The sequence below is a fragment of the Balaenoptera physalus genome (genome assembly GCF_965194825.1).
Source record: "Balaenoptera physalus genome assembly, chromosome: 2".
Classification (NCBI taxonomy): domain Eukaryota; kingdom Metazoa; phylum Chordata; class Mammalia; order Artiodactyla; family Balaenopteridae; genus Balaenoptera; species Balaenoptera physalus.
This window is the reverse complement of record NC_138883.1, coordinates 122708052-122734300: the sequence shown is the minus strand read 5'-3', so window position 1 is coordinate 122734300 and position 26249 is coordinate 122708052. Positions and strand designations below refer to the sequence as shown.

The 26249-nt window shown below is 44.1% G+C and overlaps 1 protein-coding gene across 1 annotated transcript in view; it reads right to left on the bottom strand.

Annotated features, from left to right (window-relative positions):
- Window positions 1-26249, bottom strand: part of CHRNA7 (cholinergic receptor nicotinic alpha 7 subunit) — a 134898-nt gene that overhangs the window by 66067 nt on the left and 42582 nt on the right. The window contains exons 3-4 of the mRNA XM_082450788.1: window positions 14939-14983; window positions 66-175 (exon numbers count right to left, since the gene is read on the bottom strand). Coding sequence (XP_082306914.1) covers window positions 66-175; window positions 14939-14983 — 155 coding nt within the window. The remainder of the gene's footprint in view (window positions 1-65; window positions 176-14938; window positions 14984-26249) is intronic.

Sequence of the window (26249 nt, the reverse complement as noted above, 5' to 3'; positions counted from 1 at the left end):
ATATGCTTGATTGTTAAACACGTCCAAAAATAAAGTCATTTTTTTCCTTTGTCCACTGTGCTTACCTGTTGTAGAGGAGAATGTCTGGCTTCCAGATCTGGCCATCTGGGAAACGAACCGTCTTCACGCCTGGATACTCTGACATATTCCACTGTAAGTAGTGATCTATCCAAGACTGACAAACACAGAGGGCGGCATTAGCAGCACTTTGCTTCCTTGCCTGCTAATATATCTTATAAGAGATTATCAGATAAGTTCAAAACCAAAAAGAGTTCCAGACACTTATTTACATAATTGAGTTGCTATCTGTAAAATATATGGAAACTGGGAATTAAATAACCCCTTACAAAATGACCATGAATAGCAAAAAAATCACATTTAAGATCCTGCTGTCACCATGACCACAGTCAGAGGGTAGCATTAAAGTTAATTCCAGTTCACTGAATGCCCCCAAGCCTTCCCCTCCCATAGCAGATGGGTTTTTTCCTAGCCAAATGAAGAACTGTTTTGCTTTCAAAGTTTTCCATTGTAAAGACACTTTGGACAAATAAATTCATTATTTCAATTAGAACAAGAACCAAGCTGGAAAAATGAAGAATATTTATTTCCATGAAACAACTTCGTGCAGCTGCAGGGGTACCTCTCAGAAATTTCTAAGGCCCTGTTTTTGGATTTGAATTATTATTTTCATGTAGGAATAGTGCTTCTGACACCACAACTCAAAAGTGCAAACATGGGTGTTGCCAGTAAAACAATGAATCAGCACATGAGGGTACAGGGTAAGACTCAGGAAATATTTATAAACACGTGAACACAGGTGCATCTCTTTGGGGCTAGGCCTGAAATTGGCTCTTGAGGGATCTCTGTGAGATGAAGGCCCATGTCTGGGGTCCTCCGCCCCAGGACTATGCACCCCAGAGCTACCTGGGGTCCACTAGCTCTGTAAAGACTGCCCAGGTAGGACCCCACCTGCACTGCTGGACAACCAGCACCACCCAGCCAGGACCGCAGGGCTGCTGGGTTTGGACTCATCAGCTCCTACAGGTGTGCATAATCAGAGCAGACCCAGGAAAGGTCCCCATCCTGTATTCAGTCCCCCTGGGGCCACCTGCTCTGGAGCTCAAACTTTCTCAGATTTAAAAAGGTATGTGATGCAACACCCGAAGCTGGCCCAGGGACAACTCCCTATAATCAATCATTATTTCTGCAGCAAAACATGCATATTTTTACTGAGAAAATAAATGCATATCAATATCAGTTTGATGTAAAGTTATAAAAACAAAAACAAACAAAAAACCCTGTCATGTTCAGAGCTGCTGAGATTTGAGAATTGCAGCCAAGGGGCTGTGGGTCTAGAGCTACTGAAACTTGCAACAGAGGTCAAAGGGCATGTCCAAGAGATCCCACCATCCTCTGGAAAGGGCAGGCAAGCATCCCAGTTCTGGGACTATCTGAAGTCAGACAAGAAGGAATATGCAGGCAAGTAACAGCATTTCACAGCCATGGACCATGAGAAGGAGGGTGTATTGATACCTAACGTGCTGAAGTATCATCTGGGGCATTTAGGATAGAGACCCACCTGGCCGATGTTTCTAATTAGACATGTGTGGCTGGGGAGGGTCTCTCCCCACCTCACCCTGCTGTGACAGGACAGCACAGCACCCAGAAAGAGCCAGACTTGTTCGAGCGGTTTTGCAGGAAGGCCTGGGTACCAGCCATGCTGTGTCCGCTCCAGTGGCTCCAACTCTGCCCCATTTGCCCAGCGCTCCCTTCTTTCCTCTCCCTTATTCTGGGCATAAGCCCTTATGTGCCCAACATCTGTGCTTTTCTGACCATGTCCTCATATCCAGCCCTGGGATGCTTCTCTGGCAGCTGATTATCACAGAGCCTTACACTATCACCTTCCCCACCATGCTGCTCAGGGCCCCAGGGCGCCAAGAACTGCCCAGGAAGGTAGGTGTGGCAGGCAGACACCCATCTCTTCTGCCTGCTGAAATGATGGCCACAGCGCAAGGAGAAGCAGGGAAGAGGGAGCGCTCTGTTGGTCAAACTCAAACCTCTCCTAAGGGCACCTGATCTGAGCTGCAGGAAGCCTCCCTGGCAATTCCTCACCCCTCCCGTCTCCCTACTCATGCTCCTACTCAGCTGCATGTGCCCCAGGGCATGTATCCCGGCCACCCTGCTCACTCAGTGTCTGCTATGTGTACCATGCTCACCAGGATGCCAGGATGCCAGCATGACTATTCCTATTTACAAGAGAAATCTGGGGCCCAGAGAAGTGATATATTTTTTGTTGGTCACTGGATCAGGATTCAGAATGGCGTTATTTGACTTCAAGCTGGGTGACTCCTGGGCTCTACCGTGGTTGGTTCTTCCCATCCAATCTGCCTGCACAGGCAGATTCTGCACTTCACCCCAACAAGGTGGGCTGCTCATCATCCCTGAAGGCACTGCCCTTCTGGGGCTCTCCCTTAGTCCAAAGCCAAGCTGGGTCTCTCCCACCCTCACGGCAGAAAGGGGGGCTACCGGGAGCTTTGGAATCAGACAGGCAGGTTTGTACCAAGGCTCCGGCAGAGAAAAACTGTGTGAGCTCTAGCAGGTAAACCACCCTCTCTGTGCTGCAGTTTGCTCATATGTGTCACACCTCATCGGGCGCTGTAAGGATGCAATGAGATAGTGTCACAGCAGGTAAGTCACATGGCCCTGGGAGGCACGTGATAAATGATGGCTTTAAAAGGAAGAGGGATCCCTCCCTTTCACAAAATCTCAGAGGATGTGAGAGCTGTAATAACTGAGCTGCAGCCAAAGGTGGAGAAAGCAAGGGCCAGCTCAGTGTCAGGAGGTGGATGGAGCAGGAACCTTGGTGCTGCATTGTCCTGGGTTTTCATGAAGATTTCTTAAGAATGGATGTGGAAAAGGGCCCATAAACAAGTTGGGGGGGGGGGTGGTTTCTATCCTCCAAAGCACTCACTGCCCACTCAGATTGCAGGGCGCGGGAAGGCAGAGGCACTGAGCAAAATCTGTGCACAGACAGCAGCTGGCACGGCTTCCACACGTGGGCACCTGGAAACAGGCATGAACCTAGAAGTGCCAACCCTCCCAGAGCTTCCCGTCAGAAGAGGCTGCACTTTGCATTCTCTCCCTATTTCTGTGTGATTCCTTCTCATTAAGACATCAAGATTACATGGGATGCTTAAGGGGAAACGCAGGGGAGGAAGGGGGCCTTGATCTAAAATGCACAGTAAGAATCCCACTCTTTCAGGGGTCTGAGAACTGGCCCTATTAGAACCTGCCTTGGGCCCACAGGAAACTCTTCTTAAATGTGTATGTGCACACTTGCATGGAAGTATTTAATGCAAGAAAGAAAGAAAGCAGAGAGTGAGAGCAAGTGAATGAAAGGGAAGAAAGGGAAAGTTTACTTCATTTAAAAAAAAATACAGTATGGTATAATAAGAAATATATTTGGTCTTTTTCCTTGGTTCCTGGCACAGAGCTCCTAAAACCCTGGGAACTTCCTGAGTGATCAGATGTCTTTTAAGCATATTTTTTATTCTAATGAGCTGGCTTAGGGTGGGGCCCCTAGTCAGCCTCAGGCCAGCAGAATGCCTCTGGTCACCGGAAAGACCAACCCTGCATTAGAGGGTGGGAACCCTTATCCCCACCCCACCCATATCTCTGGGAAGAGAAGAGAGGCTGGAGAGTGGGTTATGAGACTGTGAACAATAAGGCTGACATTGTAAAGCAACTATACTCCAATAAAAATTAATAATAAATAAATAAATAAACAAACGATGCTGTTGGAGCAGGAGAAAAAAAAAAAACCAAGGCTGGTGACCACATCAAGGTGCAGGGACACAGTGACGGGGGTGGGGGGACAGTAGTTCCACTCCTCCCCTCATACCTGCCCTGGCATCTCCTCCTTCAGCTGTGCATGAGCTGCATCCTTTATAATAAATTGTAAACATAGATAAAGGTTTCTCTTGAGTTCCAGGAGCTGTTCTAGGAAAATACTGAACCCAAGCAGGGTGTGGTGGGAACGTCCGAATTTGAACTCAGCTGGACAGAAGTGCGGGTTGCCTGGCTCCCCCATCTGCAGTTTGTGTCTCAAGTGGGGGCGGTTTGTGGGACTGAGCCCTTACCTCGAGGGACTGGACGCTAACTCAGAATAAAACTGAACTGCTGGACACCAAGGTCGAGTCCCGAGAATCACAGAACCAGCTATTGGATGGGCAGACGCCAAGCGCCTGGTGTCAGCAAACACCTCACACACACATGCTCTGAACATTCTTCCTGTCAACTGTTTTGATCTCAGAGGAAGAGAGTGGGCCTCCTCCTTCCTTCTGCCCTAAAACTTTCTTCTCTCAGTGGGACACAGTGATTGGAACACCACCCTTAACCGTGGGTTACTCTTATGGCCCTAAGCAAGCCACCGACCTCTCATCTATGAGCATAACGTATGGCATTTCTATTTGTCAGAGAAAAGTGATAAAGAATGCAGAAATGAAGAAGGTAAGCATTTTAGAAATAAATATGGTTTAGAATCTAATATTCTATGATGCTATTCATTCCATAATTAGAATTAGGAGGTAAAAAATAAGCATAAGAAGGATGGGAAACCTGAAACCAGAAGAATGGTCAAAATTCCAAAATTAAAGACGACAGATTTTTTTTTAAAGCAACTACAAGTCTCTGGATGGCTCAAATGTCTCTTTAGAAACTGAAATGGCTTCTGTCGTTTCTTCTCGCAGATTAAATCAGATTATGTCTGACAGGCCTCCCCAAATGATAAAACTAATCTGCAGAGAAAATACACTTAACTGCTTCCTCCTATGAATATAGAGGTAAACAGAAAAGATCAGACACTTTCTCTTCCTTCAGGTTATCTAAATAACTGGAAAGTCCTACAAATCAAGGGCAGGTAAGAGAAAGGAAAACACAACAAACTGTAGGTCAAAGAGAATGTTTTCTCTGATTCTCTTTTTGAATGTATAGAAAATCCATCATTTGTATAATATTGACCTCAGAGTTTAAATACCTAGAGAAAAGATTATGTGGATTCAGGTTTTCAGAACAGGAATTCAGCAACATGAAATGAGGGGAGAGAAAAACCAATTGCTGAGAGCAATTTCCTGGGTCCTCTGTCCCCTCCTGTCCACATTTCTGCCCTCCCTCCCTGGGAACTCTGGCCTTGACTGTCTTCAGCATGGAGTCTCACTTCTTGTCTGTCCCCATAGCTGGGGCAGGCCAGGCTGGTCACCAGTTGGGAGAACACAAAGAGCAGGAATCGAGGTGGTCATCTTACGAATGGCTCTGGGGCAGCTTCCAAGGCCTGTCGGGGTGACATCTGAGCTCCCCATGGCCATGCTGTGGCCACAATAGGAATGCCATGGCTTTCCAGATGGAAACACTGGGTGGGGCAGAGGTTAGATAACTTTTAAGGTCTGCTCTAAATCCAAGATACTTGTGATTCCTTAAAATTCAGCTGGAAGCTACCGTTACGGCTGCTCCATGAGCTACAGGTGCCAGATAAATGTGCCACCCAGCTTTATAAGGACATGCGCTACGAAGGCACCCAACTTGTTTTCCACACGATGGGCACCTGGAAAGAAGCACTAATTAGCAAGGTCACACCTAGAAACACTCGGGCTCCCTGATCATCACATTCAGAAGAGTCTGTGCCTTTCCTCCTCTCCCTCCCGTTTCTGTAAAGCAGAGATTTCTCCCACCTGCCAACTCCACGGTCTAAACAGCCAGCCTGCCTCCTGCCAATTCTCTAGGGAGGTACTTGGTCTTGATATTGGAACCTTCTTTAGAGTGTAAATTACACAGCCAGATTGGAGATGATTTGCAAGTAGAAACTGGGTCTCATCCTTTTCTGGGCCCTCCTTACATGGCCTAGTTCAATGCTTTCCACAAAGCAGGTGCTCGAAAAGATTAGTTGAATAGGTTCATGAGATTAAAAAGTGAGTTTTAAAACAAATGAAGCTGCAGATGCCTCTGCAAATGCAAGTCTTAATTAGAAATACACTGTGCTTGAAAGAAATTTAGAGGCCTCTGGTGACATCCTCCAAAGCAAGGATGTTTATTTATGGAGAACCTGAACTCAATGCAGTAAGTAATAATCCAGTTACATTTTTCCTGGAAACCAACACCCTTGTAAAAAACACCAAATAATATACATTGCTGAAGATCAATCACTTACTGAGGGTTAAGAAACAGAGACTCAGGGAAACACGACCTGACATGACAAGGGGCAAATTCGGTGTGTCTCTCTCTCCATGAGAAAAATGTCCACAGCAGCTCTGCACTTTAGAGGGCTTGGGAAACAAGCAGTTTTATGTAAAAAAGGAAGCATTTGCATTATGCCCCAGGATTCCCAGAGCTATACCTTATATCACAGTCCTGAATGCAAGGGATGGGGGCGGGGGCTGCAGACCTGAAGGCATTCCTGGCAATTCATTGACAGATACACTCTTAGGATCTGTGCATTGCATTGTATGCAAATACTTTACCTTGAAAGAAAGAAAAAAAACCCTCTGAACTCTTGAGATCTCCATGAAATATGTGGGTGAAAGGGCACCACTGTCCACTATTCTACTTTGAGCTGCATTTAAAAATAAACTAGATGAATAGATTCCCAGATATGGGATAAAGCAAGTATAGTAAAACGCTAATTATAGAATCCAGGAGGCAGGTATATGGGTGCTTGCTATAAATTCAACTTCTTGGTATAGTTGAAAATTCTCATCAAAAAAATTGGGTAAAAACATTACTCATAATATGTAGTAACCTGGGGGTTAGTGCTTTGCTTACACACAGCCAGATGAAGGTGAGTTTAAGTGAGAATGCAAGTGGAGAGACTGAGGACAGTAGGGCAGGGGGGCACTGCTCAGGGGAGCCTTGCCATAAAGGTAAGAGGAACCAGGGAGTCACCGGGCGGGTTTATGGGGACAGACTGCATCATGTCTGCATGCTAATGAGTGGCTCAGAGACACTATTATGATGCTCCAGGCAATAGGGGCAGTTGTGAAAGCCCAGCTCTCAGCAGGTGCCAGGAGACAGGACCAAGTCCACTGAGGAAGGGCTGGCTTCCAGGGGAACACAGACCCTGTACCCCTAGCAAAAGGAGGGAAGCTGGAGTCGGCGGGCACAGGTGTGCAGGTGGGATCCACGCTGAAGAACGTTGCTTTAAATCCTGCAGGGAAGACTCTCAAAGGTTCCTACTTTATTCACTACAGGAAGGTTCTGCAAGAGGTCTGAGGCGTAGCTAAGGGTACCCCTGGGACAAACAGCAGACAGTGTGAAGTAAATCCGTTTTCTGTTTTCTATCCCTCAATGTCCACTTGAATCCAACTAAAACTCACCTGCCCAAGAATTGCCTGGGAGCATCCTTTGTCTCCATGTTGAAGTATCCCCCTCCCACTTCACAAATAAAGACCTATTTCCCTTTTCTCAACTCTTACCTAGGGACACTGACCCAAGAAGCAAGAGAAAGTCCATTCAAAATACCAGTGTCTACGTCAATTTTGTTAAAAATTTGGGTGACAAATACTTTCAAAGGTCAGATGCGTTTTAATTCTTTCAATTCTTTGTTTTCAGCAAAATTGAAGGAGAAACTAATCAAGTTGTCCACTGATACACCTTGATGAAAACTCTATTATTTTTGGCATGTAATCTGTAAGAAGTTCAAGAAACTGAGTAACACTGTTGTTACAAAGTGCCTTTCATTCTGAACTATACATGTTAATACATCTATTTTTAAAAGTTATAGAATTGATAGTGAAATCTGTATTGATGTCTCAGTTTTAGCAATAAAAATGTCATGTATGAATACATTAAAGAATTTAGAATAAAGCCCCATCTTTTTTTTTTCTTTTTTTTCTTTTTTTATACAGCAGGTTCTTATTAGTCAACCATTTTATACGCATCAGTGTATACATGTCAATCACAATCTCCCAATTCATCCCACCACCACCACCACCCCCCCCCCCACTGCTTTCTCCCCTTGGTGTCCATATGTTTGTTCTCTACATCTGTGTCTCAGTTTCTGCCCTGCAAACCAGTTCATCTGTACCATTTTTCTAGGTTCCACATATATGCGTTAATATACGATATTTGTTTCTCTTTTTCTGACTTACTTCATTCTGTATGACAGTCTCTAGATCCATCCACGTCTCTACAAATGACCCAATTTTGTTCCTTTTTATGGCTGAGTAATACTCCATTGTATATATGGATGTGGTATATACCACATCTTCTTTATCTATTCGTCTGTTGATGGGCACTTAGGTTGCTTCCATGACCTGGCTATTGTAAATAGTGCTGCAATGAACATTGGGGTGCATGTGTCTTATTGAATTATGGTTTTCTCTGGGTATATGCCCAGTAGTGGGATTGCTGGATCATATGGTAATTCTATTTTTCGTTTTTTAAGGAACCTCCATACTGTTCTCCATAGTGGCTGTATCAATTTACATTCCCACCAACAGTGCAAGAGGGTTCCCTTTTCTCCACACCCTCTCCAGCATTTGTTTTTTGTACATTTTCTGATGATGCCCATTCTAACTGGTGTGAGGTGATACCTCATTTTAGTTTTGATTTGCATTTCTCTAATAATGAGTGATGTTGAGCAGCTTTTCATGTGCTTCTTGGCCATTTGTATGTCTTCTTTGGAGAAATGTCTATTTAGGCCTTCTGCCCATTTTTGGATTGGGTTGTTTGTTTCTTTAATATTGAGCTGCATGAGCTGTTTATATATTTTGGAGATTAATCTTTTGTCCATTGATTCGTTTGCAAATATTTTCTCCCATTATGAGGGTTCTCTTTTCATCTTGTTTATGGTTCCCTTTGCTGTGCAAAAGCTTTGAAGTTTCATTAGGTCCCATTTGTTTATTTTTGTTTTTATTTCCATTACTGTACGAGGTGGATCAAAAAAGATCTTGCTGTGATTTAGGTCACAGAGTGTTCCTGCTATGTTTTGCTCTAAGAGTTTTATAGTGTTCGGTCTTACAGTTAGGTCTCTAATCCATTTTGAGTTTATTTTTGAGTATGGTGTTAGGGAGTGTTCTAATTTCATTCTTCTACATGTAGCTGTCCAGTTTTCCCAGCACCACTTATTGAAGAGACTGTCTTTTCTCCATTGTATATCCTTGCCTCCTTTGTCATAGATTAGTTGACCATATGTGCGTGGGTTTAACTCTGGGCTTTCTATCTTGTTCCATTGATCTATATTTCTGTTTTTGTGCCAGTACCATATTGTCTTGTTTACTGTAGCTTTGTAGTATAGTCTGAAGTCAGGGAGTCTAATTCCTCCAGCTCCGTTTTTTTCCCTCAAGACTGCTTTGGCTATTCGGGGTCTTCTGTGTCTCCATACAAATTTTAAGATTTTTTGTTCTAGTTCCGTAAAAAATGCCATTGGTAGTTTGATAGGGATGGCATTGAATCTGTAGATTGCTTTGAGTAGTATAGTCATTTTCACAATATTGATTCTTCCAATCCAAGAACATGGTATATCTCTCCATCTGTTGGGATCATCTTTAATTTCTTTCATCAGTGTCTTATAGTTTCATACAGGTCTTCTGTCTCCCTAGGTAGGTTTATTTCTAGGTATTTTATTCTTTTTGTTGCAATGGTAAATGGGAGTGTTCCCTTAATTTCTCTTTCAGATTTTTCATCATTAGTGTATAGGAATGCAAGAGGTTTCTGTGCATTAATTTTGTATCCTGCTACTTTACCAAATTCATTGATTAGCTCTAGTAGTTTTCTGGTGCCATCTTTAGGATTCTCTATGTATAGTACCATGTCATCTGCAAACAGTGACAGTTTTACTTCTTTTTTCCAATTTCTATTGCTTTTTCATCTCTGATTGCCGTGGCTAGGACTTCCAAAACTATGTTGAATACTAGGGGTGAAGTGGGCATCCTTGTCTTGTTCCTGATCTTAGAGGAAATGCTTTCAGTTTTTCACCATTGAGAATGATGTGTGCTGTGGGTTTGTCATGTATGGCCTTTATTATGCTAAAGTAGGTACCCTCTATGCCCACTTTCTGGAGAGTTTTTGTCATAAATGGGTGTTGAATTTTGTTAAAAGCTTTTTCTGCATCTATTGAGATGATCATATGGTTTTATTCTTCAATTTGTTAATACGGTGTATCACATTGATTGATTTGCATATATTGAAGAATCCATGCATACCTGGGATGAATCCCACTTGATCATGGTGTATGATCCTTTTAATGTGCTGTTGGATTCTGTTTGCTAGTATTTTGTTGAGGATTTTTGCATCTCTATTCATCAGTGATATTGGTCTGTAATTTTCTTTTTTTGTAGTATCTTTGTCTGGTTTTGGTATCAGGGTGATGATGGCCTCATAGAATGTGTTTGGGACTGTTCCTTCCTCTGCAATTTTTTGGAAGAGTTTGAGAAGGATGGGTGTTAGCTCTTCTCTAAATGTTTGATAGAATTCACCTGTGAAGCCATCTGGTCCTGGACTTTTGTTTGTTGGAAGATTTTTAACCACAGTTTCAATTTCATTACTTGTGATTGGTCTATTCATATTTTCTATTTCTTCCTGGTTCAGTCTTGGAAGGTCACACTTCTCTAAGAATTTGTCCATTTCTTCCAGGTTGTCCATTTTATTGGCATAGATTTGTTTATAGTAGTCTCTTAGGATGCTTTGTATTTCTGAGTTGTCTGTTGTAACTTCTCCTTTTTCATTTCTAATTCTATTGATTTGAGTCCTCTCCCTCTTTTTCTTGATGAGTCTGGCTAATGGTTTATCAATTTTGTTTATCTTCTCAAAGAACCAGCTTTTAGTTTTATTGATCTTTGCTATTGTTTTCTTTGTTTCTACTTCATTTATTTCTGCTCTGATCTTTATGATTTCTTTCCTTCTGCTAACTTTGGGTTTTGTTTGTTCTTATTTCTCTAGTTCCTTTAGGTATAAAGTTAGATTGTTTGAGATTTTTCTTGTTTCCTGAGGTAGGCTTGTATAGCTATAAACTTCCCTCTTTGAACTGCTTTTGCTGCATCCCATAGGTTTTGGATTGTCATGTTGTCATTGTCATTTGTCTCTACATATTTTTTGATTTCCTCTTTGATTTCTTCAGTGATCTCTTGGTTATTTAGTAACGTACTGTGTAGCCTCCAAGTGTTTGTGTTTTTTACGTTTTTTTCCTTGTAATTTATTTCTAATCTCATAGCATTGTGGTCAGAAAAGATGCTTGACATGATTTCAATTTTCTTAAATTTACTGAGGCTTGATTTGTGACCCAAGATGTGATCTATCCTGGAGAATGTTCCATGCGCACTTGAAAGTGTAATCTGTTTTGGGATGGGATGTCCTATAAATATCAATTAAATCTATCTGGTCTATTGTGTCATTTAAAGCTTGTGTTTCCTTATTAATTTTCTGTTTGGATGATCTGTCCATTGGTGTAAGTGAGGTGTTAAAGTCCCCCACTATTATTGTGTTACTGTCGATTTCCTCTTTTAGAGCTGTTAGCAGTTGTCTTATGTATTGAGATGCTCTTATGTTGGGTACATATATAATTGTTATATCTTCTTCTTGGATTGATCCCGTGATCATTATGTACTGTCCTTCCTTGTCTGTTGTAACATTCTTTATTTTAAAGTCAATTTTATCTGATATGAGTACTGCTACTCCAGTTTTCTTTTGATTTCCACTTGCATGGAATATCTTTTTCCATCCCCTCACTTTCAGTCTGTATGTGTCCCTAGGTCTGAAGTGGGTCTCTTGTAGACAGCATATATATGGGTCTTCTTTTTGTATCCATTCAGCAAGCCAATGTCTTTTGGTTGGAGCATTTAATCCATTCACGTTTAAGGTAATTATCGATATGTATGTTCCTATTACCATTTTCTTATTTGTTTTGGGTTTGTTTTTGTAGGTCCTTTTCTTCTCTTGTGTTTCCCACTTAGAGAAGTTCCTTTAGCATTTGTTGTAGAGCTGGTTTGGTGGTGCTGAATTCTCTTAGCTTTTGCTTGTCTGTAAAGCTTTTGATTTCTCCATCGAATCTGAATGAGATCCTTGCTGGGTAGCGTAATCTTGATTGTAGGGTCTTCCCTTTCATCACTTTAAGTATATCATGCCACTCCCTTCTGGCTTGTAGAGTTTCTGCTGAGAAATGAGCTGTTAACCTTATGCGAGTTCCCTTGCATATTATTTGACGTTTTTCCCTTGCTGCTTTCAATAATTTTTCTTTGCCTTTAATTTTTGCCAATCTGATTACTATGTGTCTCACTGTGTTTCTCCCTTGTTTTATCCTGTATGGGACTCTCTGCACTTCCTGGACTTGGGTGGCTATTTCCTTTCCCATGTTAGGGAAGTTTTCGACTATAATCTCTTCAAATATTTTCTCGGGTTCTTTCTCTCTCCTCCTTCTGCGACCCCTATAATGCGAATGTTGTTGCGTTTAATGCTGTCCCAGAGGTCTCTTAGGCTGTCTTCATTTCTTTTCATTCTTTTTTCTTTATTCTGTTCTGCAGCAGTGAATTCCACCATTCTGTCTTCCAGGTCACTTATCCATTCTTCTGCCTCAGTTATTCTGCTATTGATTCCTTCTAGTGTATTTTTCATTTCAGTTATTGTATTGTTCATCTCTGTTTGTTTGTTCTTTAATTCTTCTAGATCTTTGTTAAACATTTCTTGCATCTTCTCAATCTTTGCCTTCATTCTTTTTCCGAGGTCCTGAATCATATTCACTATCATTATTCTGAATTCTTTTTCTGGAAGGTTGCCTATCTCCACTTCATTTAGTTGTTTTTCTGGGGTTTTACCTTGTTCTTTCATCTGGTACCTAGCCCTCTGCCTTTTCATCTTGTCTTTCTATGAATGTGGTTTTTGTTCTACAGGCTGCAGGATTGTAGTTCTTCTTGCTTCTGCTGTCTGCCCTCTGGTGGATGAGGCTATCTAAGAGGCCTGTGCAAGTTTCCTGATGGGAGGGACTGGTGGTGGGTAGAGCTGGCTGTTGCTCTGGTGGGAAGAGCTCAGTGGAACTTTAATCTGCTTGTCTGCTGATGGGTGGGGCTGGGTTCCCTCCCTGATGGTTGTTTGGTCTGAGGAGACCCAACACTGGAGCCTACCCGGGCTCTTTGGTGGGGCTAATGGTGGACTCTGGGAGGGCGCACACCAAGGAGTACTTCCCAGAACTTCTGCTGCCAGTGTCCTTGTCCTAACGGTGAGACAGAGCTACCCCCTGCCTCTGCAGGAGACCCTCCAACACCAGCAGGTAGGTCTGGTTCAGTCTCTTATGCGGTCACTGCTCCTTTCCCTGGGTCCTGACGTGCACACTACTTTGTGTGTGCCCTCCAAGGGTGGAGTCTCTGTTGAAGTCCTGCAATCAAATCCCGCTAGCCTTCAAAGTCTGATTCTCTAGGAATTCCTCCTCTCGTTGCCAGACGCCCAGGTCTGGAAGCCTGACATGAGGCTCAGAACCCTCACTCCAGTGGGTGGACTTCTGTGGTATAAGTGTTCTCCACTTTGTGAGTCACCCACCCAGCAGTTATGGGATTTGATTTTATTGTGATTGCACCCCTCTTACCATCTCATTGTGGCTTCTCCTTTGTCTTCCGATGTGGGGTATCTTTTTTGGTGAGTTCCAGTGTCTTCCTGTCGATGACTGTTCAGCAGTTAGTTGTGATTCTGGTGTTCTCACAAGAGGGAGTGAGAGCACGTCCTTCTACTCCGCCATCTTGAACCAATCTCTTACAAAGCCCCATCTTTGGTAAAGAGGTAGATTTCCAATTTTTTATGTTTAATAATTATTTATTAAAATGTGTAATTATTGTCACCTTGAGGAATTATGTACCATTAATCAGTATAATCCTAAACTGATCCAGAAGAAAAATTCTTAACACTTATTTTCTGAAGGAATAATTTTTATGTAAATATTTACATTTGAGAGAACCAAGACAGAATGATTAATAAAAGAGTTTCAAACATAAAGTTATATCACATTTGGATAAAATTCTGTGTGGAAAGTGGAATAGAAATATAAGTGCAGGGGCTTCCCTGGTGGCGCAGTGGTTAAGAATCTGCCTGCCAATGCAGGGGACATGGGTTCGAGCCCTGGTCTGGGAAGATCCCACATGCCGCGGAGCAACTAGGCCCGTGAGCCACAATTACTGAGCCTGTGCTCCACAACAAGAGAGGCCGCGATAATGAGAGGCCCGTGCACCACGATGAAGAGTGGCCCACACTTGCCGCAACTAGAGGAAGCCCTTGCACAGAAACGAAGACCCAACACAGCCATAAATAAATAAATAAAATAAATAAAATTTAAAAAAAGAAAGAAATATAAGTGCAGAGAGAAAATGGGACTATGTAAAATATCAACCAGTTAAAGAAGGGCTTGTTTGTATATTTTTTTTAATTAATGATATGGGTGTCAAATTATATGGCATTTAAATAGATTCAATTTAAATAGAGACTGACAGTTTTATTTTTAAATGTCCATATTTACAATTGGATGGAAGTAACATAATTTGTAGTTAATTAACCTGGGGTTAGAACTTTAGATGTCAATGTTAAAATACATGAGTGAAAAAATACAGCTTCTCAAAATTCTTGCAGGGGTCACTGGAACAGGATGTGCGAAGGCCTCTGGCTTAGATTTTCACTCTGTTGCATTCAGACATGCATGGCTGGAGCCAGGGGGAGCAGGGCAGGCACTCCCGAGCCCTAGGGACCAGTTAGGGTGCAGGCGGTGGACATGCACATGCAGACTTGCATCTTATGACTTGTGCATATTTCTGCCTTGCAGGGTGTAGTGCAGGACATGCAAAGGCGGGGTGGTCTGGTTCACTGTTTGCATACATGAAGGAGGGAGGACAGTCCTGGCTTGCCTTACGGGACCTTCACTGTGATTCCAGCACAGGCATCGTGGAATCAAGAGCAGGAAGCCAAGGTCGCAACTTACCATTTGCAGCCAAATGTTGGTGGTCAACACTTGGTTCTTCTCATCCTTTAAATGAAAAAAAAAAAGTCAAAAATATGGTTTATATGATTTATATAAGAAGAAATGATACCCTCATTCATGCACCAATCTGATGGTTAGGACGGCTGGCGTGTGTGGAAAATAGAATTCATGGAGCACTTCCAAATATACTCCAGCATTTCCCTAGAGTGCAGCTTTTCTATTTATGCTGAAGTAATACACATTCATTACAGAGCTCTTACAAAAGATGGAAAAGTATAGAGAAGAAAATTAAAACCCTGCAACGCCACCATCCCGAGATGATACCTGCTAATGGTTTATCTTATTTTTCCTTACACATTATTTATCATTTGTATACTTAAAAAATAAGACTGGGTACAGATTCCAATCTTTTAAAGTCAAGTTTTTTAGCAGAATGGATAGAGTTTTAAGCAAATTGAAATATTTTAGGCTTCTCTCCCCCGGGAAAGGGAGTCCCCCGCCCCGCCCCATGACAGCTGCGGCACCTGTGCTAACAGTGCTGCGTGGGCCCTGTTTCTCCCTGAGCGCCAAGGGTCTGCCTGCCTTTCCTCCCATCCTCCATCAGCCTGGCAGCACCCAGGCCCTTGGCACACACCTGCAGGGTACATCCTGTCCAGGTGAGCAAGCTAAGGGTCAGAAAGGTGGTTCCTTTATGAAGGAACCATTCACACTTGGATCTGAGTCAACAGCCCCTCTTTCCACATTTCAAAACTGAGAGTGGGTTCCAAGCTGGGCGCCAAAGTCTGAATTCTTTCCAGGAAGCTCCGGATAGCAGATCGACCGCGACTTTGCCCCTGCACTGCCCAAAGAAGATGCTAGTCAACATGGGGCCTTTCCATCTGGGATGCAACCGGTTTTTTAGCATGGCTGGCAAAGCCCAAAAGGGCCTAGCAAAAGCCACGGTGCACACAGAGACAAACAAGCCCATTTCACGCAATAGTTCTACTGAGAACGCTGTTCAGTATTTCGTGTTCAATTCCCACCTAAAAGACTCTGTAAATTAGCAATTTTCACCTCTCCAGGAGAAAGTACTTATTAATGCTGAGACACCCAGAGGCTGAGGCCATAAGCCCCTCCAGCAGGAACTACCTGGCCTGGCTCCCTGATGGCAGTCACAAAAACAGACCCAGTGGCAGAAAGAACACCATCTACTGGGGCATGGTCTCAGGGCAGGGACACAAGTGAGAAATGGATGCTGCTTCTCCTTCAAATACAAATGTGTTGAATGTGTAAGGAGCTGGCAGAGATTCTTTGATGCACCAATGCCCCTGCCCCAGTAGCTCACCCTGGGTTCCTCTGCGAGGTGAGAGTTGGGGGCAGGAAGGCGGGTGTAAATCTCACAAAGAGGATCAGGCTGCCTAGGGAAAGACAGGGGACCAAGTCCCAAGGGTCCCAGGCCAGGGGCTGTGTCCAGAAGAAGCTGCCAATTCTGTTACAAGAAAAATACATCCCCTTTTTCAAAATAACACATGCCAGGGGTTTTGGTAGAAAAAGCTGTGGAGCTAACCTCTCTCCATCCTCTGTGCAGAGAGAACAGTCTCTGACAGAGCCATGCATCTGAATTGCAAGAGGGCTCTAGTTCCAGTCCAATCTCCAGTACTATTTGAAAGCACTGATAAACTCTTATAGGACATATGTCCCTTGCCTCAACTTATTAAGGAGTTGTTTTTAATCGACTTAAAATTAGCCAGTGTTCCATTCACGTGGCTTTCTTTCTTTTAATTGCATCCACGTCTTTATCTTCTGAGAGAAAGGCTTCTGTGGTTTGGGAGTTCAATTACAACCAATCTAATTAAAAGGCTTTCTTCTTTCCAACATGCTAGCTGAAACCTCATTAGAGGGAAATGAGATTTCTGTGGTGTGCGGCAGCATGGGACTGAGCACGCATTTCAAACTGTAATCAACGCAAAGCAGCAGCCAGCCTCCAATGGAGGCAGCAGCAATGCGGGTGGGGGAGCCTCCACGGAGATGCAGGAAAAGCCTGCAGGACCAGCAGAGAGGCTACTGTCTGTGTTCCCAAGGTGGGCCCCTCACACCACCCCCCCCATCCCAGGGCCACCCACTGGCTGAGTCTCAGCTCTCAGTCTGTATGGTGACAAGGCATCCCACCTCCTTCCCACCCCCTTGCGAAGTATGTCCTTCCCCCCAAAGACTGAATGTTTGTGTTGCCCAAATTTCCTATGTTGAAACCTACCCTGCGCGGGGATGGTATTAGGAGATGGGGCCTTTGGAAGGTGTTTCGGTCATGAGGGTGGGTTCACCCTCATGACCAGGATTATTGTCCTTAATAAAGGGACCCCAGAAGGCTCCCTCACTCCTTCTGCCATGTGAAGACCGAGCCAGAAAACAGCCATCTATGAACCAGGAAGCAGGCTCTCACCAGACATCAGAGCTGCAGGTACCTTGATCTTGTACTCTCCAGCCTCCAGAATTGTGAGAAATAAATGTGTGTCATTAAGCCACTCAGTCTATGGTACTTTGGTTACAGCAGCCGAGCTGATGGAAGGCAGGGCCCTCACAGGGTCTGAACTCTGCTCAGCTCCAGACAGGCTCTCTGCCCTCCTCCAGCTGTACTGCTCAAAGAATCCAGTCTCAAGTCCTTAGGGCAGCACACAGCCCTTTCTACAACCCACAGTCCAGCCAAGTGTTCATTTGCTCATTCATTCATTCACTCATTTGACAAATATTTCTGGAGCACTTCCTGTTTGGGGCATTATGCCAGCCTGACATGCACAGTGGGAACTGAACAGACATGGTCCCTGAGCTCATGGAATATAAAATGTGGGTGGAGGGTGGGATAACACAATTCGACGATGACACACCTATAATTACAAATGGTGACAAGTCACAGAGGACAGGAACAGAGCCCCTTCAGAGGATGACAGGGAGATGGACTTCACCAGAGTGATGGGGATGGGATCCTGAGGAAAAGACATCACCTTTACTCCCTATGACCCTGCAACACCAAGCCACGACCCCTCACGCCCACTGTGTGCACCCCTACCCTTCGAAATCTTGCTCCCCACTCAACTCCCAAGCGCCTGCCCTGCCCCACGCCCTCCTCCTTCCTCCTGCACAAGCCCAGGGGCTCCGGGAGGGAGCCGGCAACCTTGGGCAGACCTGTAGCCTCGGACAGCAGAGTTCAACTCAACCCAAGGAGGAACCTTCCTGCCAATCGTCCAGCTACTTTAGAAGGGACCTAACATGTATCCACAAGGATGACAAGTTAGCTGAACATCATTTAATGCTTAATAAATCTATTTTCCATTTAAAAAAAGAGGGAACCTATCAACCAGTTCCTGAGTTGTAAGCACAGAAAACGGCCACCCTTCTGGTCCACCCCTGGGCTGGCCCCCTGAGGGCGAAGCCAGGTGACCAGGGCCTGCAAGGTCTGCAGAGCCAGATCCCCCACACCCAGTGCCCCTGCCACAGCTTCCCAGCCTCGTCCCCGCCACCCTGCCACCCACGGTGCCCTGCTTCTTGATGGGAGTCTTCGCCTCTGCATTCAACTGCATGGCCTCAGGGGCTGCACGTCCTAAACACTGAAGTCAGGTGGAAATCAATTCTCACCCCGGGAGGAAGCTCTCTCCTCTCTCACCTCATCCTCCTCCACTGACACCCCGGCCACCAACCCCCGTGCTGCTCTCACGCTTGTGTGAAATTAGGAACCAGCCAATGATGCTGAACTCAGCAGTCACGTCTGGCACAGGCTGGAGGCACACGGGTCCAACACTGGGACTCTTGGGAGGGAGAGGGGGATGAGGCTTCCAAACCCTGACCCCAGACCCTGGCCCAGGGGCTCTAAAAAATAAGCAGGTACAACCCCCTGGGAACAAACAGCACAGGATCCGGGCATGGGTTCCAGTGATTCCAGACCCTCAGCAGCCGCCTGCCCATCACAGCCCTGACCCAACCTGTCAGGACAGCACACAGGATCAGAGCCCGCCCTGGCTGCCAGAAAACCCCCTGGGCTCCAATCAGCTGCCCCCTATCAGGCACTCACTGTCTGTGGTTTCAGTGCTCTCTTCTCAGAAACAGGGAGACAATAGCTGCCCCCACCACCTCCCAGTGTAGGAGGGACTAGGGTAGAGTCACACAGGCTGTGACATATGACTCGACTCTAGTGTGTCACTGTGTGGTTGCTCTATCTCTCTCTCTCTCTCTCTCTCACACACACACACACACACACACACATACACACACACACACACACACACACGGCTCCCCCACAAGACCCAGGCTCCTTGCTGACCCTGGGATCTCACAGGAGGACACAGGACCCCTGGGTGCCATGGAATCACACAGACCAGTGCACAAAACACCCCCAAAGCCAACCCCTTCTTTGTTTTTCAAACTGAGCACTTCAGAATATATTCAGCCTCAAAAAAGAAGGAAATCCCGCTATTTGCGACAGCGTGGATGAACCTGGAGCACATTACGTTAAGTGAAAGAAACCAGACACGGAAAGATACTGCATGATTCCACTTGTATAAAGAATCTAAAATAATCCAACCCACAGAAGTACAGAGTAGAATGGTGGCTGCCAGGGGCCGGCTGGGAAATGGGAGGTATTAGTCCAAGGGTGCAAAGTTTCAGTTCTGCAAGATGAACGAGCCCCAGAGATCTTGTGTGAGGCACAGAGCCTGTAACTAATAATGCTGTAGGGTAGACTTAAACATTTGCTAAGAGGGTAGATCTTATGTTAGGTGTTCTTATCACAGAAGTAATAATTATAATAAATAAAAAAGAGGGCAGGAGGAAACTTTGGGAAGTGATGGGTATGTTTATGGCATAGATTGTGGCGAGAGTTTCACAATGTATGGTTATCTCCAAACTTGTCATATTGTGTACATTAAACACGTATAGCTTTTTGTATGTCAGTCATACCTCAATAAAGGGATTTTTAAGTACACTTTAAGTAGCCATGCTTTTTAAAATCAACCTCCCAGAATAATCATGTGTCTGTTTTAGAGTACAACCATTCTGATGTGCTATCCTGCACACCTGCAGCAATTATTCTTCTGGAAGCTACAGGGTGACATTATTCAACATTATTTTGCAGAGCTCCCAATACTTTTTCTTTGCTTTTCTGTAAATGCTGAGAAAAAAAATAGGTAACAATAGATCTGTGTCTCAATTCTTGTTTACAGAGAAAGTTGCTAGATAACATAAATTTTTAGTTATGTAGTACTCTGCAGTTTTTTTTTTAACAAGGATCACTTCTTTTATCTAATTTAGTCTTTACATTAACCATATTTTTGTCCTGTTTTTACAGGAAAATAAATTGAGAGGCTGTGATTTTCCCTGAGTCAGCGAGATATTAGGGCTGAGAGAAGACTCATATCCAGAATAAGAAATAAATGCCTAAAAGTCAATAAGAAAAAGGCAGACAATCCAACAGAAAAATGGGCAAAAGATGAATAAGCCCATGATTCTCACCACAGAGGATGACAGTAAATGATATTTGAAAGTAACACAGCTAAACCTTAAATAGAGTTTGCAGTCTTCTGAATGTGATACACACACATGCACGGACACACACACACACACACATTTTTTTCAAACTCATTACAGTCTTGTGACAACCACACAGTGAAGTCAGTACTATTATTATTCTCATCTCATAGCTCAACACCAGTGTTTCAGCCACCAGGTGACTCTGCTCCCAATGTCCTAAGGAAACACTTTGGTGATGGTCACAGAAAATGATTCCCTTTGGCATCTGTACAGCACAGACATTCTCAATGTACAGGCTGGCAACCTCTGAGTTTCTGAGATGCCTCCAGAGGATCAGTGAAGCCACACCTTTTTCACAATCATGAGAAGTTATCAGCCTATTTCACCCTCATTTACTCATGAACGGTTGGTAGAGCTTTGCAGAGACCACGTGACACACGATGCAGCAGACTGACCGCAGAAGCGGATCAGAGAATCCAGCTGTCTTCTACGAAGCTGGGCATTAAGGAGATTTGCAAAAATATAAAACAATGCTACTCTTCTCACTAAATGTGTCTTTCCTGGGAAAATATAGTTATTTTTCTTAAAGTATTAGTTACGGTAACAAGGCATGGGGTTATTATTTCGAATGAATTCATGGACTTGAAAATGTTCTCTTAGTTTTTATTTCAAACACGGTAATAAATATTGATAGATGTAACCCATATAAAAAATCTAGGGGGGTGGGGCAGGGATCTGAAATAACTTTTATGAGAGTAGAGGGGTCCGGAAGCTTAGAAGTTTGAGAGCCGCTGGTACAGGCTTGGCGTTCCTAAGACAAGGCGTTCCTGGTTCTTGGACCCAGGGGCCCGGCCCCATCTCTGTTCTCATTTGGGGGTTGCTCAGAGTCTGTCTTTTGGGAGTACAGTGTGAAAAGTCTGCCCCAGCCTCCCCAGGCAGGGGCAAGGGGTTTGAGGGTGCACTTTTAACTAGGACTGAAAGGGCTTCTTTCCACTTCTGTTAGAGGAAGAGCCTCCCTGTCTCCCCCAAGAGGACACAAATCTGGAAGAATGAAGCCTGGGGCATGGATCATGACAGCAGAACCAGAGAAGAGATTCCATCTTGAGTCAGCAGGGCTGGAAAGTGGAGGAAGGGTGGAGGGGCCGGGGGATTATGGATGTAGGAGAGAGGGGGAAAGAGGTGGACTCCAGTCACACTGGTAAACCATCACTCAAACTTCATCTGAACTCTCCCTGGACAGAAACAATAAATTTCCCTTTATTCTGAAGCCATCATCCTGACTGAATCAGTGTCTAAACATCCCCTTCACAAACACAGCACACATAACAAGTTATCTCTGGCAGGACTCAAGGTAAGCAACTGCACACAGAGCTGGACTCCACAAATGCCTGGGTCATGGAAACCAGTGCTGGAGCTTCAGCATCAGGCTTCTCCAACAAACTCTCTTGGGAACCTGGTTGTGGAAAGTCCCATCAAAACGAGGTCCTCTGAAGACAGGAGCTAGTGATAGGGGATCTCAACACAACCCTCAGTGTGGAACTGGTGCCAAGGTGGATTCAAAAGGTCGAAGGGAAGGGAAAGGGATGAGATACATGAAAGAAGGCAGGAGCCGGAAGTGAAAGCAGTAATGTTTTCTTTTTTTGTTATTTGACATTTATAATATTTCTACAAGCAATGTAGAATTAATTGGTTAAATTAAGCAAAAATAAAGATCACATAAAAGGAAAGAATATATATGAAAAAAATTACCACCATTATAGCACAGAAAATTAAAAACTATGAGTAGACGCACCCTCATAAGGCATGGGCAAGATGAAAAAATTAGAATGACAGATTCACAAACATAGTTTGGCAATGAATGAATGAATGAATGAATGAATACATAAATAATTTAAAATAGCAAATGCAAGGAAGAAAAGAAGGCAAGCAGATAAACACAACTAAAATACAAAATATAATCTGGAAAAAAGCCCAATTAAGACAAGCATGCTTCCCATGAATTCTTTCTACTATATAACTCAATAAAGCCTTGGATCAAATTAAACATGATTTCAAAGATGAGATTATAAAATACCTGAATGAAATAAAAGGGAGACTGCAGAGCTAAACAAATAACCTCAGAACCAGAACAATACAGTTACATGGCTAATAAATTAGAGTCAGAAAGGAACAAAACAGACCCAGCTGAAAACTGAGTTACTGGCATGAAGGCAAGGCATGAGATAACCACAGTGTGTAGAGGAAAAACACAAAGAGATTAAGTCAATTAGGGACGTGGACACAGAAGTGCCACAAGGAGGGCACAACTTGAGCTGAAACGGAGTACACGCATGTGGGAAACAGAAAGTGTCCTGGGACCACACAGAGACACACTTCTGGTTCTAGTAAAACAGTAAAATCCATGACCTGAACACTGTCCTGCTACCAAACACCTAGAAATGCTGGAGAAAATCACAGAAATACCTTCTTAAACACAAATGGAAGCTCACAAAAATGGAAGAGAAATCTTCAAAAACAAAAGATCCAATAGGAAACCGAAAAGAACACTGTCAGGGGCACTGGTGGTGCAGTGGTTAAGAATCTGCCCATCAGTGCAAGGGACACGGGTTTGATCCCTGGTTCAGGAAGATCCCACATGCCGCAGAGCAGCTAAGCCCGTGAGCCACAACTACTGAGCCTGTGCTCTAGAGCCTGCAAGCCACAACTACTGAGCCCACGTGCCACAACTACTGAAGCCCACGTGCCTAGAGCCCATGCTCCACAACAAGAGAAGCCACTGCAATGAGAAGCCCGCTCACCACAGTGAAGAGTAGCCCCCACTCGCCGCAACTAGAGAAAGCCCGCGGGCAGCAAAGAAGACCCAACACAGCCATAAATAAATAAATAAATAAATAAATAAATAACCTTTAAAAAAATAAAATTAAAAAGTTTCAGAAGGAGAAAATTTAAAGAAATAATGACTGAGAAATTTCCAGAATTGCTGAACTAACCCTCAGTTTAAGGAAGCTCAACAAGTTACTCAAGAAGATAAATATGACTCAAAAACTAATCAAAGTTTAATCATTTTTTTCAGCTCCTATACGTAAAGAGCTTAGAATTAACCTTTTATAGCAAGAAAAAAAAACTGAACATACTGAAAATCAGTGACTTTGGTTGGACCCAGGAGAGCTTGATGTTGCAGTGTAAAGTGCCACACCGAAATGTGAAAACAGGCAAATTCACAGAGTCATAGACAAGATCTGCTTACCTGGGGCAGAGGCTACTAGAGCCATAAACTTGCAGTAACACCTACATGATCATTTTGATGAGTCTCTGTTTGCTGGGGATAAACTTGAGTGAGAATAAGAAACCTCCAGGGAGCCACAACCTTGGGGACACCCTACACTCTCATGGATTTCATCTCCAGGAGCCCCACCAAGTTCTCAAGGTAAATATGCAAGAAAGATCCCCTTGTAACTCTGGCACAGGAAGGGAAGGAGTAACTCTTAGGAAACAGGCCACCCAAAGCCTTCTCCATAGCAAAGGCTACTCTCCAAGCTTTCCAGAGCTTGATCTCCACCATTCCTCCCACATCAGTGTCCTGGAGGCTTTCTGTCCCATGCGAAGGAGGGGACAAAAGCCATCATCCGAGGGAAACACTTGTGAAGGCCACAGCCCAGGAGCACAGACAGGCCCACTGAAAGGCTGAGATTTAACCCTAACACTACAGAACCTATAGAACACTTCCCCTCCCCCACGTCATCCCACCACACTAACACTCCAGAATAAGGGCAGTGGGAACCACTGAAAAAGCTGAAGACACCCTCTGAGGAGGGGTACTGAGCGAAGACCAAAATCAAGAGGGGAGACAAAAACAGACACTAGAAGAATCTGAAACCTCTGGCACAGAAAGCTACAGCAAACATTACAGCCCAACTACTAGCCAAACTAACATAAATTCTCACATTAAAGGTGTATTTATTTCCAGTCCTATTACCTTATAGGATATTTCTGGTTTATAACAGAACAACTACAAGGCAACTAAAAGACAAGAAAAAAGTCTGAAGAGACAAAGCAAGCATCAGAAAAAGACTGTAATATGACACAGATGTTGAGATTATCAAACACTAAATTTAAGATAATATGATCAATATGTTAAAGGGCTCTAAAGAAGAAACAACATGCAAGAACAGATGGGTAGGGGGGACCTTCAAGATGGCGGAGGAGTAAGAAGTGGAGATCATCTTCTTCCCCACAAATATATCAAAAATACACCTACATGTGGAACAACTCCAACAGAACACCTACTGAACACTGGCAGAAGACCTTAGACTTCCCAAAAGGCAAGAAACTCCCCGCGTACCTGGGTAGGGCAAAAGAAAAAAGGAAAAACAGAGACAAAAGACTAGGGACAGGACCTGCACCTCTAGGAGGGAACTGTGAAGGAGGAAAAGTTTCTATACACTAGGAAGCCCCTTCACTGGCGGAGACGGGGGTGGCTGGGGGGAAGCTTTGGAGCCACGGAGGAGAGCGCAGCAATAGGGGTGCAGAGGGCAAAGCGAAGAGATTCCCGCATAGAGGATCGGTGCCAACCAGCACTCACCAGCCTGAGAGGCTTGTGGGTGGGGGCTGGGAGCTGAGGCTTGGTCTTTGGAGTTCAGATCCCAGGGAGAGGACTGGGGTTGCCTGCATGAACACAGCCTGAAGGGGGCTAGTGCACCACAGCTAGCCAGAAGGGAGTCCGGGAAAATGTCTGGAACTGCCTAAGAGGCAAGAGACCATTATTTCAGGGTGCACGACGAGAGGGGATTCATAGGACCACTTAAAGGAGCTCCAGAGACGAGCGTGAGCCGCGGCTATCAGCACAGACCCCAGAGATGGGCATGAGACGCTCAGACTGCTGCTGCAGCCACCAAGAAGCCTGTGTGCAAGCACAGTTCACTATCCACACCTCCCCTCCCTGGAGCCTCTGGAGCCTGCCACTGCCAGGGTCCCGTGATCGAGGGACAACTTCCCGGGGAAAGCACATGACATGCTTCAGGCTGTTGCAACGTCACACCGGCCTCTGCCACCGCAGGCTCACCCTGCAGTCCATACCCCTCCCACGCCCCAGCTTAAGTGAGCCAGAGCCCCAAATCAGCTGCTACTTTAAGCCTATCCTGTCTGGGCGGGGAACAGATGTCCTCAGGTAACCTACACGCACAGGCAGGGCCAAATCCCAAGCTGAACCACAGGAACTATGCAAACAAAGAAGAGAAAGGGAAATTTCTCCATGCAGCCTCAGGAACAGTGGATTAAATATCCACAGTCAACTTGATGTACCCTGTACCTGTGGAATACCTGAACAGACAACGAATCATCCCAAAAATGAGTCAGTGGACTTTCGGAGCAATTGTAGACTTGGGGTTTGCTATCTGCATCTAAATTGTTTCTGGTTTTATGTTTAACTTAGTTTAGTATTTAGAGCTTAATATCACTGGTAGATTTGTTTATTGATTGGACTGCTCTCTTCCATTTTTTGTTTATATATATATATTTTTTTCTTTTTCTTTTTGTGAGTTGTGTGTGTGTATGCTTCTTTGTTTGATTTTATCTGTAAAGCTTTGCTTTTGCCATTTGTCCTAGGGTTCTGTCTGTGCATATTTTTTTTTAGTATAGTTGTTAGCACTTGTTATCATTGGTGGATTTGTTTTTTGGTTTGGTTGCTCTCTTCTTTCTTTCTTTTTTTATTACTTTTTAATTTTTTAAATTTTTAATAATTTCTTTATTTTTTCTTTTAAGAACTTTATTTATTTATTTATTTTCCCTCCCTTTTCTTCTGAGTCATGTGGCTGAC